General features: G+C 42.6%; 1 protein-coding gene and 1 pseudogene across 3 annotated transcripts in view; both read right to left on the reverse strand.

The window, feature by feature from the left end:
- Ppp1r13b (protein phosphatase 1 regulatory subunit 13B) overlaps nucleotides 1–17,711 on the reverse strand; it is an 80,433-nt gene that overhangs the window by 26,711 nt on the left and 36,011 nt on the right. For all 3 annotated transcript variants that reach the window (XM_029484499.2, XM_029484500.2, XM_021179433.3), the window contains exons 2-4: nucleotides 15,344–15,491; nucleotides 10,740–10,859; nucleotides 2,657–2,733 (exon numbers count right to left, since the gene is read on the reverse strand). In XM_029484499.2, the coding sequence (XP_029340359.1) occupies nucleotides 2,657–2,733; nucleotides 10,740–10,859; nucleotides 15,344–15,491 (345 nt within the window). The remainder of the gene's footprint in view (nucleotides 1–2,656; nucleotides 2,734–10,739; nucleotides 10,860–15,343; nucleotides 15,492–17,711) is intronic.
- On the reverse strand, nucleotides 4,958–5,547 carry LOC110307276 (NADH dehydrogenase [ubiquinone] 1 alpha subcomplex assembly factor 4 pseudogene; annotated as a pseudogene).

Raw genomic sequence — 17,711 nt, forward strand, 5'->3', positions numbered from 1 at the left:
GCAAAAGGAAATATGACACTGAAACCAAATGGAAAAAATGATGGGGCATGGAAGATGGCTTGGTGGATACAGCACTTGCCCCAAAGTGTGAGACCTAAGTCTGAACCCTCAGACCCACCCAAAAGCTAGCCTACCTAGAGCTTAGCTGTGACCCCTGGGCTGCCTACAGAGAGGTAAGAGGCAGCAACAAGAGAACCCTGGGAAGCTAGCAGGCTGCTCTGCTGTGTGCAGAGAGGACAACAAACAGTAAAGACCAACACCCACAGCATCTTTTGACCTGTCCTCAACACAGACAAATACTTCTATGTACACTGCACACACACCATGTATTTACACCACATTTTGTAATAACAAACTAGAAATCTGTCTCTGTGATTGTCTGAGTGAGTATGACTCCCCCATAGCCTCACTTATTTGAATGCTTGGTCCCTATAGCTGGTGAATGTTTTGGGAAGGATTAGGAGGTGTGGTCTTGTGGAAGGAGGTGTGGCCTTGTTAGAGAAGTATGCCACTGGGGGTGGGCTTTAGGGTTTTAAAAGCCACTGCTAGGCGCAGTCTTATTCTCTGCCTCTACTTTGTGGAACCAGGAAGCAAGCTCTTAGCTTGTGCTCCAGCCACATGCCTCTCTGCTGCTCCCGTGCTCCCTACCATGATGGCCATGGACATCCTCTAAAACTGTAAGCAAGCCTTCAAATAAATACTTTATGTGAAGTATTGCCTTCATTACGATGTCTCTTCACAACAGAAAAGCAACTAAGACAGGTTCTATGGTAGCTATCTATAAAACTTAACAATTATTATTGAGTTATTTCCTCGCTCCCTCTCTCCTCACCTCTGCCTTTGTCTCAAACTCACAGGGAGCCACCTGTTTCTGCCTCTCAACAGCTGTATCTAAAGAGGTGTACCACCATGCCTGGCTTCTCTCTCTCTCAAGACAGGCTCTCATCTATCTCAGATGGCTTTGGACTCACAGTACAGTCAAGGGTGATCTTGAACTACTAACCCTCCTGTCTTTCCCTCCTTACTGCTGAAGTTGCAGGCTCGTATGGTAGTAGAGATGGAACACAGAACTTCATACATCCTAGGCAAATACTCTTTTTTTTTTTAATATTTTTTATTAGGTATTTTCTTCATTTACACTAGGCAAATACTCTTAACAACTGAATGATAGCCTAGAACACTCTATAGACAAAATCTAAAATCCTATCTACTTAGAATTAGATACAACTATATAGAAATAGTCAATCTTGACTCTATAAGCTATATACGGCTTAAAATTTAGAAAGAGGGAGACGAGGAAGAGTGGGAGGCTAGCATCCTTCTTTTACAAAGATGACGGTCATGTGATTCAAAGAAGTTCAAAGAAGCAGAGGTTTGGGTCTGGAGCAATGGCTCATCAATTAAGAGCACGTGCTGCTCTTGTACAGGACCTGACAGCCAACAATTGTCTGAAACTTCAGTTTCAGGGGACCCAGAGCTCTCTTCTGGCTTCCATGGGCACTGCTCATGCACGTGGTGTACATATATGGATACATACATGCAGGCAAATCACATAATAACATTAACAGTTTCAGGAGGAGGAAGAGCAGCAGCTTAATCTGTTAGAGCTCCCTTACCCAAAAGCTCAAAACCCAGTACTTTTTAGAGTTCTAGCATTACTTTCGGACATTCACCAATCAACGAAGCCTATCAAGTATTTCCAATCTGAAAAGCTGTGAGATCTGAAACCCTATGAATAAGCGTTCCTCAACCTGTGCATTCACAGAGGTAAACCAACAAATGTCAGCAGCCAGCTGGGAGGGGAGAGGCAACTGTAGCCAATGCACAAGTCATGCTACAGTGCAGAGCCAGGCTCCCTCCAGCCTTCTTATCAGCACCTAACAAGGCCACACATACACTTGCCCAAGGTTAAATGTCCAGTTAGTTTCAGAGCGGAAAGAAATAAACCAATCCTCTACTCATAAAATTATTATTTTTTAAGATTTATTTATTATTATATCTAAGTATACTCTAGCTGTCTTCAGACACGCCAGAAGAGGGCGTCAGATCTCATTACAGATGGTTGTGAACCACCACGTGGTTGCTGGGATTTGAACTCAGGACCTTCGAAAGAGCAGTCGGTGCTCTTAACCACTGAGCCATCTCTCCAGCCCTCATAAAATTATTTGAAAAAGTTGTAACTAAAATTTCCAAAAGAGATCAGGCTTAAAATTTTCTTATCCCCGTGTTCTCTCCATGCACATAGTATTCCTAAACAGGAAGTCTTCATGTGACTTAACCGCAACATGGAGCCTCCTGCCCAATGCTACAGAGAGATGCTGGAGCCTGTTCTCTCCCTTCCACAGCTCAGACATGCTCACCCTCCGCCCACTCAGACCCTCAACCCTGCAGAGATGGAGCCAGTGCTCTGCCCAGTTCTTTGACTCAGTGCTGGGAATGTAGACAGGCAGCCCCTGTGCTCCCTGACCACTCAGCCCAGCCTCCTTGGAAAGTTCCAGGCCGGTTAGAGACCTCAAAAAACAAGGTGGGCAGGTCCTGAGACGCAGCACTGCAGTTGTCCTCTGACCTCTATGGGCTCACAAACACAAGTACCTGCATTAACACGTGACCAGTACCCACACAAATAAAAACATTCAATTTAATTCGCATGACTTACCCCATTTTCAGTGCGCTTTTCTCCAGGTACATTTACTACACTCCTCTGAGTTCTCTGCTCCTGGGTCTGACGGGCACCTAAAGAGATGAGAGGATAAAACCCATGCTGTAGTTCGTCCACAGTTAACTGGATTAGAAACACCACAAACCCACCTGTGTGTGTATATGAAGGGGTCTCCAGGAAGGTTTAACTAACATGGGAAGGCCCTGCCTGAATGCGTGCAGCACTGTGCCGTGGTCTGGGTTTCCGGACTGAATGAAATGGAGGAGGCGAGCTAGCACCAGCACAAATGCTCTGCTTCCTGAGGGTGAGCAATGCCTCGTTCCAGACACCACAGCCTGAAAGGCGCTCCTACCATGCCCTTCCCACCGTGAGGGACAGTTGTCTTTTTAAACTGTAAGCCAAAAGAAACTGTCAGCCATCTTTTTAAATTTTTATTTTCTATTTTTGAGAGTTTCATGCATGAGTACTGAACTTATTTCTAGATTTTAAAAAATCATCATTATTGTTGTTTTGTTTTTTGAGACGACGAGGTCTTGCTATATTATACAGCCTTGGCTGGTTGGAACTTGCTATGTAGACTCATAGAGGTCCTCCTCTCTGCCTTTGCTTTCTAAGTGCTGGGATTAGAAGTGTGTGCCATCACATGTGACTATTTCTAGCTGTACGTGTAAGTGTCTGTGTGTGGGTTGTGCAATGAGGGCAGTACTCATGGAGGTCACAAGAGGGTGTACTTGGAACTGGGGTTACAAGGCAGCTGTTGGCTGGGTGCTGGGAACTGAACTCAGGTCCCTGTAGAAGCAGTGTGTGCTCTGAACTACTGAGATGACTCTCCAGTTCCCAAAATTTACTTTTTGTTTAAAAAATTTTTTTTTTTTTAGTTTTCAAAACATTTTTTTAATGTGTAAAGTGGAAAGATTTTATGTGTGATACCAGATAAGAAACCATATTTACATCTGCCAGCCACCCGGAAAACATCAGTACTACTGATTCACATACTCATTCTGAATTAAAGGAAGATGGCTGTGACTGCACTTTCTAATATACTCTACAATGATTAGAATTAGCATGTTCTCTTAAACTTCTGTATTGAACCACAAATAACTAGGTGTAGTTTATTCACTGGAACTAGATCTGAAGAAGCTTACAAACTTCCCAGTCACCTCCCATCTTTGCTGTTCCCTCTGCCTCCCTCCATCACCATGCTGGCTTCCTCTCATCCTCCACACCCTTTCCAGGGGAATCTCGAGGCAGGTATGTCTGTCTGTCCCCTTGAAAGAACATGGACAAGCCCAATTCCCTCAACTCCATTCTGTCCTCTTGAAATGTGTTTTGTTTTGGCAGAATAAATAAAAATACTAGTAGGATTCTGAGAACCTAAATCCTGGCTTCCTTGCATCATAAATGACAGACAATTCTGTTCTATGCTCTGTGGATATCCATTTTAGCTGCAAGACTTTGTATTTACCTGGCCTTTTGTCATTTATCTTCACTGTTGTCCTGGAATTTACATAAGGCAGGTATATTTGTATAGAAATTCAATTTCAGAGAGGTCAAACAATATGGCCAAGAACCCACAGGTATACCATGCCAGAATGAGCCGAACTCATGTCACCTCATCTGAGACTCTATTACTGGAATGTGCTATGCTCCAGAGTTTAAGTAACTTTCAAGTCCCCTCAGGGATTTATTTTATCCTTCTACTGGCTATTTTTTTTCCTAGAATGAAAACAGGTATAAACGTTGGTTATCAAATTGGATCCTCTTAATTTTAGCTGTTCATTCATATTTCTCTCATTTCTAAATTTAAAGGAAGTTATTTGTTCAATAGTCTTAAGTATTGCCTCTCAGAAAACTTTTCAAGTTACCTATTTCTATTTGTCAAAAGACAGACAGCTAGCATGTCTCAGACACCACTAATTCTTCTAAAAAGTTATTTCAAATTTAAAACATTTAAAAACCCTCATGGATTTTTAATCTCTAGAGTAGTAATATACATTTTTCTTCCTTCACACTCAGTTTCCTCTCTCCTCATTGGGAAATACAGTCGCTGTGTCCCTTGCTGATTACCTGTCCCTAAGACAATGCCAGTCTTACAGGGGTCAGGGGCTCTTGTTTTCAGTGTCTCCTACAAAGAAGAAACCATCCTAAACTGGAGAGTGAAACTTAATATTGAATCATTTGGGCCACATGATCAATACTGCAAACATATACCCAGGAACTACATGTATGTAATTAAAAAAATATATATATGTACAATCCTGAAGAGGTCAAAGTGCTCTCAACGTTATGGCCCTCAATTCACAGTAACTTGTATAATTTAATACACAAAACCAAGGGCACGGAGCTTGGGGGGCACACAGGAAACTTCTGTGATTTTCTTCCTTTTGACTGTATTGCTTTCCTGTCTTCCGGAGGAAAGATTTTGATTTCAGAAGTAATGAAATACTTGAGAAGGGGCTGTGCATCCTTCAGTTCTGAATGGTATTCCTGGGTGATCTTCTCAGCAGTCCATGTTCCTGGAGAGAGTTTATGGTTACTGAGTTTATGGTCAATGCTTCTACAACAGTGATCTTGCCTTTGAGAATGTCCATGATATTCTTATCAAAGTGATCTCCTATCGGCAGTCTGAATTCCTTTGGTTCTTGCTGTGGTTCAACATCTTTTACCAGCAAGGAAGGCTCTGAATCTTTCAAACGGACATATACATCTCAGCAATGACAGCAGCTTATCTTTTCTAGAAACTTCTTCAATTTCTGGATACTGACTCAGGTGCTCCTGCGGGTGGAAGGGTGCTTGGGTGCCATAGAGGGCTTCCTCTGGCTGACCTCCCGCTCCACTCACTACTCCATGCTGAAGTTCCTGAAGGCACAGGTCATGCAAGTCCCCATCACTACATCATGATGCCCTGAGTTCACTACACACGTGGGTTGACACCGGCACGAGTGACCTCTGTGCTCAAAACATTTTTTATTCGATATGTTTACCCGAGTGTTCACAGAGTCCAGAGCAGGGCACTGGATTCCCTTGCAGCTGGATTTTCTGATGATTATGAGCCGCCTGATCTTCATTCTGGGAACTGAATTCAGGTCCTCTGGAAGAGGAGCTGTTGCGTCATCTCTTTGGTGCTCAGCTATTTCTTTTCCTCACAGAAATGAGAAAAAACAACAAATACAACTACAACCCTTCAATTTTTCACTTATTTGCATATTTATTGAGAATACGTATAAAACTGGGGGCTGGAGAGACTGCTCAGTGGTTGGGAGCACTGACCGTTCTTCCAAAGGTCATGAGTTCAATTCCCAGCAACCACATGGTGGTTCACAACCATCTGTAACGGGATTCTATGCCCTCTTCTGGTGTGTCTGAAGAGAGTGACAGTGTACTCATATAAATTAAATAAAAATCTTTAAAAAAATTAAGTATAAAAATACCAGGCCAAGAAATCCAGGAATTAGTACAGTAAAAATGTTCTGCAATCAGTCTTTTCATGTGTTGCTTTATGTATTTTAATTTCTCTCTCTCTCTCTCTCTAGCATGAAATCGACTTGTTATCAAAAGTGTTTTAACTGGGGCTGGAGAGACGGCTCTGTGCTTATGAGCACTGGCTGTTCTGGAGACGTTAGGTTTAATTCCCCAACACCTACATGGTAGCTCATAGCCCTCTGTAACTACAAGTCCCAGGGGATCTACACTCTAGAAAGCACCAACATGTATGTGGTGCACAGACGTACATGCAGGCAAAATATCCACACACATAAATAAGCAAGTAAATAAATAAACAAACAAAATATAAAAACAAACAAACAAGCAAACAGTGTTTTAACTACCAGACATGGTGTACCTGCCTTTAAGTTCAATAGGCAGAGGCAGAGAGGCAGAGAGGCAGAGAGGCAGAGAGGCAGAGAGGCAGAGAGGCAGAGAGGCAGAGAGAGAGGCAGAGGCAGAGAGGCAGAGAGGCAGAGAGGCAGAGAGGCAGAGAGGCAGAGAGGCAGAGAGGCAGAGGCAGAGAGGCAGAGGCAGAGGCAGATCTCTATGAGTTTGAGGCCAGCCTGGTCTACATATCAAGTCCCAGGCCAGCCAAGGCTATAGAGTGGAGCCTTGTCTCAAAAAACAACAAAAAAGAGAAAGTGTCAGGAGCCAGGCGGGAAAGGCTAAAGACACGCGAGTGAGTCTTCTGGAGACGGCACACTATGATTCACAGCCTGCAATGGTGAGCTCTAAGTATGCGGGGTCCTTAGAGACTTCATCCCAGGATTACTTCTTGTGCTGAGATGCCTCTCCTCTCACTATCACATAGCCTAATGATTCCTGGGCATCAGCCCACCCTATTGCATTCCTTGCAAGTCAACATGAAGATGAATTTTATGCATTAATGCTATCTAGATGAATTAATAACTTTATAGAATTCCTGATTTGATTCAAATAATTTTAAAAAGAAAATTTAAAGAAGAAAATTTAATTTAGCTGTTTTGCTAGAAAGATGTTATAAAGAATTGAGGATGGGCTGGTGAGATGGCTCAGTGGGTAAGAGCACCCGACTGCTCTTCCGAAGGTCCAGAGTTCAAATCCCAGCAACCACATGGTGGCTCACAACCATCCGCTACGAGATCTGGCGCCCTCTTCTGGAGTGTCTGAAGACAGCTACAGTGTACTTACATATAATAAATAAATCTTAAAAAAAAAAAAAAAAAAAGAATTGAGGATAGACTGTGCCCCTCCCCCTCCTCATAGGACAGTAAGTAACGGCTGCATAACAAGGAATATGATGGACTTTCACAGTCACACTAAGGATAGAAACAGGCTTGGGACAGATTTCATTCTAGGTCAGATCCAAGGATGAAGCCACAGCTATGTGCAAAGCAAGGCCACGTGAAACTTGCTTTGAACTTACAATGAGCTTTTAGAAGGAAACACTGTGAACTTTCTGTTGACATCCTTCTGTAACTCCCCTTTTGGGTAACATTTTATCTATGAGGTAATTTTATAAAGAACTTTTGTCTAAGAAGGTATAAGAAGGCCAGAAAGAAGGAATAAAGTGTAGCATCTGGGGCTCAGCCCCATCTACCAAATGTATATAACTACTTGTCTATATGTGTGTGTGTGTGTGTGTGTGTGTGTGTGTGTGTGTATGTACACAGACACACACACACACATATGGAGGTATATGTGTATGTATGTAAGTATGCATGAACACTTGTTGAGTTGATGAGACAGGTAGTTGGGCCTGACTAGAGAGTGTGTGTGTGTGTGTGTGTGTGTCTGTGCTTGTTGTCTGTGTTAACCATTTACTTTCTTTTCTCTCTGGTTCATGAAGAGTTAACAAGTTCCAAGGCTCTTGCCTGGCCAGTAAGAAGTCCTAGAGTCAGAGGGAAAAGAAACCAGTGTTTACTAGCACAGAACAGTAAGAGAGAGTTACAAGGCCAAAGACCATCAGTCTGTGGCCTTCATCCAATGTTCTGTCCCACCCCAGTACCATTCATTCTAAAGGCCAGTGCAGGCCCCCAGCAGGAAAGAAATATAATTTTATAGCAAATACTAGTTCAGTGAGCAAGAGCAATTCCTTTTAATACAAAATACAAATAAAGAACGGCAACCAGGCATGGTGGCACACACCTTTACCCAGCACTCTGGAGGCCAGCGTGGTCTATAAAGAGATTCTAGTATAGCTAGGGACCAATAGAGAAAAACCTGCTGGAGGGAGGGAGGGAGGGAGGGAGGGAGGGAGGGAGGGAGGGAGGGAGGAAGGAAGGAAGGAAGGAAGGAAGGAAGGAAGGAAGGAAGGATAACAGATAACAGTTTTAAAGAAGGATGCAGTACAGGCATCCTTCTTTATAAAATTACCTCCTTTTGGGTTTATTTTATAATACCAAAAGTCATCCATAATCACTGTTAATAAAAAAATCTCTCTTTTTTTAAAAACTAAGTTCTTTTTTTTTTTGATTGATTTATTTATTATATGTGAGTACACTGTAGCTGACTTCAGACACTCCAGAAGAGGGCGTCAGATCTTGTTATGGATGGTTATGAGCCACCACGTGGTTGCTGGGATTTGAACTCATGACCTTTGGGAGAGCAGTCAGTGCTCTTACCTGCTGAGCCATCTTGCCAGCCCTAAAAAAAATCTCTTAATTCTACAGTGTTTATGTATCAGGAAAAAAATTACCTTATTTTTTACAAAATTTATCTTAAATATGTATATATTTCTACAGTTCAAAATTCAAAGAACAGACAGGTCTACAATTTACCACTGGCCCCTTCGTGTCCTGCAGGCATCCTGCTCCCTTCTGCCAAAGCTAGCAATGTCCAGCTTCTCACATCTCCTTCCAAAGCTGCTTCACACACACAAGTATGTGTGCCAACGCAGTCACTCTTGTCTGAGTCACACAGAAGGCAGCACTGAGACTGCATGCTCACTGCCTGGTGTCAGGTTTCCTCTTCTGAACACACTTCCAGGTCTGGGCACGGGGTTTCTTCAGGTAGTTAGAGCTGCAGAGCACTTTACCATGTGGACATCCTAAATAGTTCATAGTTCCTCAAGGTACACTGTGTGTACCTCATTTTGTATAGGTTCAGGAATAGCTTGAATGGAGAACTTCTACAGGAAGACTGTTGGGTTGAAAGGCCTTGCACTTTTTTATTTTTTAAGATTTATTCATTTTAAGCCAGGGGTAGTGACACACGCCTTTAATCCCAGCACTTGGGAGACAGAGACAGGCGGCTTTCTGAGGCCAGTCTGGTCTACAAACCGAGTTTCAGGACAGCCAGGGCTATACAGAGAAACCCTGTCTCAAAAAACCAAAAAAAATTAAAAAACCCAAACAACAACAACAACAACAAAAACCCCCAAGAACCTGACTAGTGAGGTTTCTGTTGTTGGAGATAGGGTATCAGTGTGTAGCCCTGGCTGGTCTGGAACTATTTATGTAGACCCGGCTGGCCTACATGTATGTATGCATACCAACCCAAGGAGGTTGGAAAAAGGCATCAGATCCCCATGAACTGAAGTTAGAGATGGTTGTGAACCACCATGTAGCTGCTCAGAATCAAACTCAAGTCCTCTGCAAGAGAGCCGGTGTTCTTAACTGATGAGTCCTCTCTCTCTGGCCCAGCTCTGTGCTTATGCTTACCTGCATGCATATATGAATATATATTTTATGTATGTATATGTGTGTGTATGTATATGTGTGTGTGTGTACTTCTTTAGAGACAGTGTCTCTTGGTTTTCTATCAAACATTTTTTTCATATAAACTTCTAAGATTTCTTACATGGAAATGAAAATATATCCACCCATGTTGTCAGGATGCTTACTGCCATCAGTTTTTCTTTTTTGTTGCTGTTTGTATTTTTGGTTGTTGTTGGTGGTTGATGTTTTATTGTCTTTTTTGGGGGGGGGAGTTCAAGACAGGGCTTCTCTGAGTACCCATGGCTGCCCTCAAACTTACAGAGATCCCCCTGCCTCTGCCTCCTGAGTGCTGGGATTACAGGCATGAGCCACCAAACCTGGCTGGGTTTTTTTGTTTTGTTTCATTTGTTTTTAAGACAGGAATTCACTATGTAGCCCTGGTAGGCCTGGAGCTGAGAGGCCTGCCTGCCTGGTCTCCTGAGTGCTGGGGTTACAGGTATGCACTACCATGGACGGCTTTGTTTTTAAGTAGCACATTTGCTGCTCTTGTCTTTTATGGTATGATGTGATACAAAGAAAGACCTGGTCCACTCTAAAATTAGAAACATCTCTCATATTCTTTTTATTATTTCAAGGTTTTATTTTAAAATCTGGATATCTGACATATGTGGTATTTGTTAAAAATTAATACCTTCATACAGTGCATGTTTATACATTATCATATTGAGTGCATCATCTTACCAATGCAATGTCCTGACAGGAAGCTAGAGCTGTGCCTACAGCTGTGACAATCTTATACTCAAATAACCCTGAACAGCAGAGGTCAGGGCACATGGACACACATTCTCTCTCCCAACAGCTTTGAGTACAGGAAGAAAAGGCATGGATAATGTTCTCTAAAATTAACTAGTATGATACAAGTTAACAAGTGAAGAAGGAAGGAAGCATTTACCTACCTTGTTCACTGCTCTCAGTTGGAGAATCCTCATGACGAAGAAAAAATTTTACTTCTTCTCTGCGAGGCCCCCACTTCTGCAGGTGCTCATACATCATGTGGTCATAGGGGATGGGACGCTCTAGGAGAAAGACTGCAGTTTACTCCAGAAACCAAGGCAGGGGCACTAGCCAAGCAAGCTCGCTCCCTCTCTCGTTCTCTCCCTCCCTACCTCCTTCTCTCTCTCTCTTACACACACACACTTACACACACAAACACTCTTACACGCACATGAATCCAAGAACACTACAAGCACCACATTTTACTTTTAATAAACAAGTAGAATTAATGAGAAACGAAGGATAATGAGCAACATACAAATGCAATAATGCACAGCAAAGTAAATTTCCAGCATCCAAGAGGGAACAGTGATCTGGACTGTGCATCTCTCTTCTCACTAGCTCGGTGTTCCTCAAGGAGGCTTCTATAGGTGCTGATGCACCACACAGGCAATTCTTGAGCACCGCATCTGTTCCTCTGCAGTTCCGTCTGTTACTGTCCTGAGGACTGACCTCAGGGCCTCACATAACACTGAGCTCACATTAATAGAACCCAGATTTTCTGTTTCTGTTTTTTTCCGCAAGAGTCTTTTTATGTGTATGTGTCTATATCTGGGTGTAGGTATAGGCAGGGGTATTCAGGTATCCATGGAGGTTGGAAAAGGGCACAGGATCCTCTAGAGCTGGAATTAGTACGAAGTTGTCAGCATCCTAACATGGGTGCCAGGAACTGAACACTGGTCCTCTGCAAAAACAGCAAACATTCTTAACGACTGAGCAATCTCTCAAGTTTGCACATCATATATCTCAAAAATGTTTTATTCTGATATATTAATAATTTTAGACTATTACCTGCCATATCTATAATCCTATCACTTGGAAGGCAGAGGTAAGAAGATGGCAAGTTTGAAGCCAGCCATCAGGATAGGAGGTCCTAGGCCAGCCTGGGCTACCTAGTGAGATACTCTCTCATAAACATTTTTATTTTGCACTAGTAGAATAATTGCCAAGACAGTATTACATACCTTCACCTGAGTCTCCCTGGGGGAGCTGTGAAACCAAGCAGGTCATACTGGCTGGCAGGCAGGCAGACCGCTGGTAGGCTGCTGGCTCTCTGGATTCAGCAGCTTCTCACTAGTGCTCTTTCTCTGTGCAGAATCCCACCCGTGAGAGTGTATGTAACTGTGTAACTGCGGACTCCCACCCGTGAGAGTGTATGTAACTGTGTAAGTGCGGACTCCCATCCGTGAGAGTGTATGTAACTGTGTAACTGCGGAATCCCACCCGTGAGTGTGTATGTAACTGTGTAAGTGCGGAGTCCCACCCGTGAGAGTGTATGTAACTGTGTAACTCCCTGCCTCAGCAGTTGCTCTGTCCTTGTTCTTTAGAACATGGCAATGCAGAGAAGCAGACAGGGACCTGCAGGATGATTCTAAGTTGAGTTTGTCTGATGTTCTAATAGGGCACATGTTGGGGCAGAAGACTAAGGAGAACACTTCTCTCTCCTCTGGTTCTAACAGGTGTGTGTGTCTGCAGTCAGAGACATATGTAACAAGTGTGAGCTTTACTTTAGGCTTCGGGGGTCACTTATTGAATAGGGAGAAAGCCATTGTACTCAGCTGGTAACTAAATGATAACACTGATCTTTAACGCAGCGACAGGTCTCACTTGGACCAAGTGCATTCTCCTCTATAAACAGACTTTTACAATGTCGCACAACTTTTCAACTTGCTGCTGAAATGGATTAGCTGATATTTATTTAGGGTTTTCTCATCTATGTTCAAAATAAGGGGGCTAGAAGTGTAGCTCAGTTGGAAGAATGTTTGCCTAGCTTGTAGAAAGCCCTGGGTCTGCCCTCCACTGCACGGGCAGCATGCAGCACGCATGGTTCCAGCACCAAGGGAAAGGGAAGAGGATAAGAAGCCCCACCTCCCTCTGAGGGACACAGGAGCTTGAATCCTACCTGGGCTATATGAGATGCTGCCTCAAACACTCAGGCTAAGATTAGCCTATACTTTTCTTGCTCAATTTTGGTACAGAATTTACACTTGTCTCATAAATGAATTAAGTGGTCATCTCGTTTCCTTACTGGCTTTGTTTATATCAAAAGAGATAATTTGTTCTTTGAATGTGTGAAAGATGGAAAATTTCAGAGACACTTAAGGGACAGGAGCCCCCCAGCCCAGAGTCTAGCTGAAGCTCCTGACCTGCTCTGAGGCACAAGGAGCCTCTGCTGTGAAGGTGCCGACACAGGGATGTTTCATATTCTTCATGTTAAAATGGTAATGAATCAGCTCAGACCTAAATGCATGACTCTGGGAAAGGTCGCATTCCTCTTTGGACTGGAATTTTCTGGGAATCTCAAGATTATTAACTTTGCTCACATCAGAGACAGCTTATCTTGCTGGGCAGTAGTGCCACACAAGTTTAATCTCATCGTCACTACTCTTATTATTTTCTCTTCTTATCAACATCACTGTTATTATTCTGGATTTGGAGACTGTGTCACTTTGCAGTTCAGGGTCCCCTGCTTCAGCCTTCTAGTGCTGGGATTACTCATGTGCAGACACCATTCCACGATTCAAACTGAAATTTAAATTCCAGGTTTCACTGTAAGTTGTTTGCTTTTTATTTTTTTTTAAATATTCAATTTTATTTTATGTGTATGTATCTTTGCCTGCATGTATGTATGTGCACTTCTATTTGTGTACCTAGTGGCCTTGGAGGCCAAAAGAGAACGCTGGACCCAGTGAAACCTCACAGAGATCGTGTGCCATCATTAATTCTGGGAACCAAACCTGTATCCTCTGCAAGAGAAAGTGGGTGCTCCACTAGGCCATGGCTCTAGCCCCAAACTGCTTACTTTGCACTAAGTACCCTTTCAGCTCCAACACACTGCATGCGGTGACTTATCTTTGAACCATTCGCCATCCACAGTAGGCAAGCCCTGCCTTACTTGCTTAACTGATATCAGGGTACAACAGTTACAAGGGTAGGATAGCTACAGTTCTATCTTGGATGACGTGAAATCCATGTGTGCTTAAATCCATGTGTGCTTAGCCCAAGGTTAACCCACTGTTAAGCATATCAGAAAACAAGAACAAGCTCAACAATAAAAAGTAAATTTCAAACCATAGTTTTAGTTTCAAAAGCAGTGTGTTTATATGTACAGGTTCATAAATAGACTTAAAATGTCTGCACTGGCCTATTTAAACGGTAAGTCCCAGGGGCTGCAGAGACGGCTCAGTGCTGAGAACACACACGGCTCCTCCAGAAGAACTGAGCTAACTCTCAGCTCTCTAACAACAGCAGGTAGCTCACAATCCTGCAGAGGACTCAACGCCTCTGACCTCTGTGGGCACCTGCACTCATGTGCACATTCCCACACACAGACAGACACGCGCACAGAACCTGTCCCTGGAGGTTGGTTAAACACTTCCTTCGGACATTTACCCTCACCATCACCGCACACTCTCGCGGTTGATGACTGCCTCAGCATCCAGTGGAGACTCACCACACCTCAGTTACCTGGTGTATTCACTCTAAGCACCACTTTCCTAATGCCACTCCTGTTTAAATCTGCACACCTGCTTTCTAGCTTCTCTGTGGTACAGGGCCTTATGTGTGCTAGTCTGATGCCATCTGCTTTCTAAGGTCAACCACTTCTCTATTTTCTTTTTAGTTCTTACTTGTTTTTTTCAAGATGAGGTCTCATGTAGCCTAGGCTGGCCTCAAATTCATTATGTAGGAGAGGGTAACCTTGAACTCCTGATCCTCCTGCCTTCAATTACAGGATACTGGCATGCACTAACCATGCACTAACACACCCAGTTTATATTTCTTCTTTCTTCTTCTTCTTTTTTTTTTTTTTTTTTTTTTTTTTGGTTTTTTGAGACGGTTTCTCTGTCCTGGAACTCACTCTGTAGACCAGGCTGTCTTTGAACTCAGAAATCCGCCTGCCCCTGCCTCCCAAGTGCTGGGATTAAAGGCGTGTGCCACCACACCCAGCATATTTCTTCTTTAGGATGTACATTTTGCAGAATTCCATGCAATCATATTATCTTTGAGAATTTTCTTTGCCTGACTGCTAACAAGTCTTTCAATATAAAAGCCAGGATTTTACTATTCTCAGTTTAATACTATTTGTGCGGGACTGACTACTTATACCAATGCTGTCTTCCTGATGTAATTAGAACAGAGAAGAGCTGCCTAACTGATGCTGAGGTATACAGCTCATTGGTAGACTGTGCACTGTGCATGTGTAAGGTCCTGTGTTCCATCCCCAGCACCAAAAACACAACACAACACACACCAAACCAAAAACATTAAAAACAGTTACTGATGGGCCAACAAGATGGCTCAGCTGGTTAAGGTGCTTGCCACAAAGCCTGATTTGAGTTTGATCCACAGAATCCATATTATAGAAGGCTAGAACTCACTCCTGAAAGTTGTCCTCTGCCCTATAATCATTGTGGTCCATGAGACCACAGACACTACTGAGCTATCCCACTTGTTACAGATAACTGGGAGGCACAGCAATGTTTCCAATTGAGCAGGATTGACATACCACTTCCTCTCCACACTTCAGCCAGGTGGCAACCGCCCTCTCCAGGTTCCTTGCAGAATTCTACGACATCTCGACAGGTGGTTTCTGGTGTTATAGGAACTTCTGTTAAAATCTGTTCATTGTTGCTCAAGAACACGGTTAATATCATCTGTGAGAGAAAAGATTAAGACCACAATTTAGAGTCCTCATATAAAGAGCTTTCTATTTCTAACTTATGCTAGCAAACACAACTGTAGGCTGGAGAGATGGCTCAGTAGCTAAGAGCACTTGTTTTTTTCACATAAGAGCTGGGTTTAATTTCCAGCACCCACATGTCTGTAACTCCAGAACCAGGGGATTCAATGCCCTCTTCAGCACCTGTGGGCACCAGGCATGTGTGTGATATATACATATACATATAAGCAGAACACTCATATATTCATATATATATAATTAATTTTAAAAATCTAAAAAAAAAATCAATTGTAGGTGTTGAAATGGCTCAGTGGTAAAGGCACTTGCTGCCAAGCCCAGCACTCTAAATTCAATCCTGAGTTTGACAGGGGGACCACATGGTGAAAGAACAGACTCTCCAAAACAGTCCTCTGACCTCCCCCCACATACGCACCCCAGGACATACACACCTACACCAGCACCTCTCCCCCATACAAGTTAATTAAGTAAATAAAAAACATTCAATGCGAAGATATAAATGGGATGAGCTGACATCTCATAATCAGACCTATTGCCGGGTAGTGGTGGCACACGCCTTTAATTCCAGTACTTGGGAGGCAGAGGTAGGTGGATTTCTGAATTCGAGGCCAGCCTGGTCTAAAGAGTGAGTTCTAGGACAGCCAGGGCTATACAGAGAAACCCTGTCTCAAAAACAAAAAAAAAAAAAAAAAGAAAAAGAAAAAAATTAAATGACACAATGCTTCAAAACCAAGTAGAAAAAAGGGTTCTATTGTACGTGAATGTTTCTCACCTGGAAAGAAAAATGGACTCATTCTCTATCTCATGCTTTCAGGTCGAATGTTCTTTTATTTTTAAATTAATATTTATTAGTATTTCTCTGCATGTTAGTCATAAGAGGACTTTCCTGTTACTGGAGTTGTGGATGGCTGTGAGACACCATGTTAGTGTTTGGACCCAAACCCAGGTCCTGCAAGGTTTGTTTTGTTTGTTTTTTTTTCCCCCTGAGACAGGGTTTCTCTGTGTAGCCCTGGCTGTCCTGGAAATCACTCTGTAGACCAGGCTGGCCTCAAACTCAGAAATCTGCCTGCCTCTGCCTCCCGAGTGCTGGGATTAAAGGCGTGCACCACCACTGCTCAACCTCTGCAAATATTCTTAACACTAAGTCATCTCTGCAGTCCTGCCGTAGATATAACTCATAAAACCATACAAATTCTAGACTAAATAAAAAATTTAAAACTAAGCAAATATGTTTTATAACTATATAGTTATAAAAGCCCTTTCTAACTAATAATTAAAAACCCAAAATCATAAGAAGAATGATTATTCAAGCATATTAAAATAAGAATTTTACAAAGCAAAGACAAACTGGAAAAATATCTGCAGCTCACATTATAAATAAGTGGCTAATCTGAATCCAAAAAGAGCCCCTAATATTACTAATAAAACACTTAAAATCAAATTCATTAAGAAAATTGGCCCCTAGAAATAAACTAAAACATCATAGCAAAAGAAAAACAAATGGTCTGAACTTCCAAAATACATCATAATACATTTGAAAAAGTAAAGATGGTCTGACCTATATTCTTTTTTCCATAAAAAAAGATTTGGTCAATTTGATTAAGATCTTAGACATAATAATGGAAATAATTTAAAACATACTCTTTGGGTACAACTTAAACCAAAGACTTCCTTTACTCCTCTAGTGGTTCTCAACTCTCCTAACGCTATACCCCCTTAATTTTGCTTCTCACGCTGTGTGACCCCCAACCATAAAGTTATTTTGTTGCTACTTTATAACTGTTACTGTTATGAGTAATGTAAACACCAATATGCAGGATATCTGACATGTGACTCCCCCAAAGGGGACATGACCCACAGGTTGAGAACCTCTGCTCAGAAAGCATTCCAGAGTTTTTTTTCACTAATCTTTCATTGAAGTTCAGAAACAAGGGGGGCTGGGTATGATGGTGCACATCTTTAATTTTAGACATCTGGAGGCAGAGGCATGTGAGTCTCTGTGAATCTGAGGTCAGCCTAGTCTAGACAGCACATTTCAGGCCAGTCTGGGCCACACAGTAGAACCCTTGTCTCAACATCAAAAATCAAGGCCAAGAGGATCTCTGGTGAATAATCACACAGAATAATCAGGGCATGGCAGCACACTTGCAATCTCAACACTGTGGAGGCAACAACT

The sequence above is a fragment of the Mus caroli genome, unplaced genomic scaffold (assembly GCF_978045245.1).
Source record: "Mus caroli unplaced genomic scaffold, Mus_caroli_1 scaffold_14, whole genome shotgun sequence".
Classification (NCBI taxonomy): domain Eukaryota; kingdom Metazoa; phylum Chordata; class Mammalia; order Rodentia; family Muridae; genus Mus; species Mus caroli.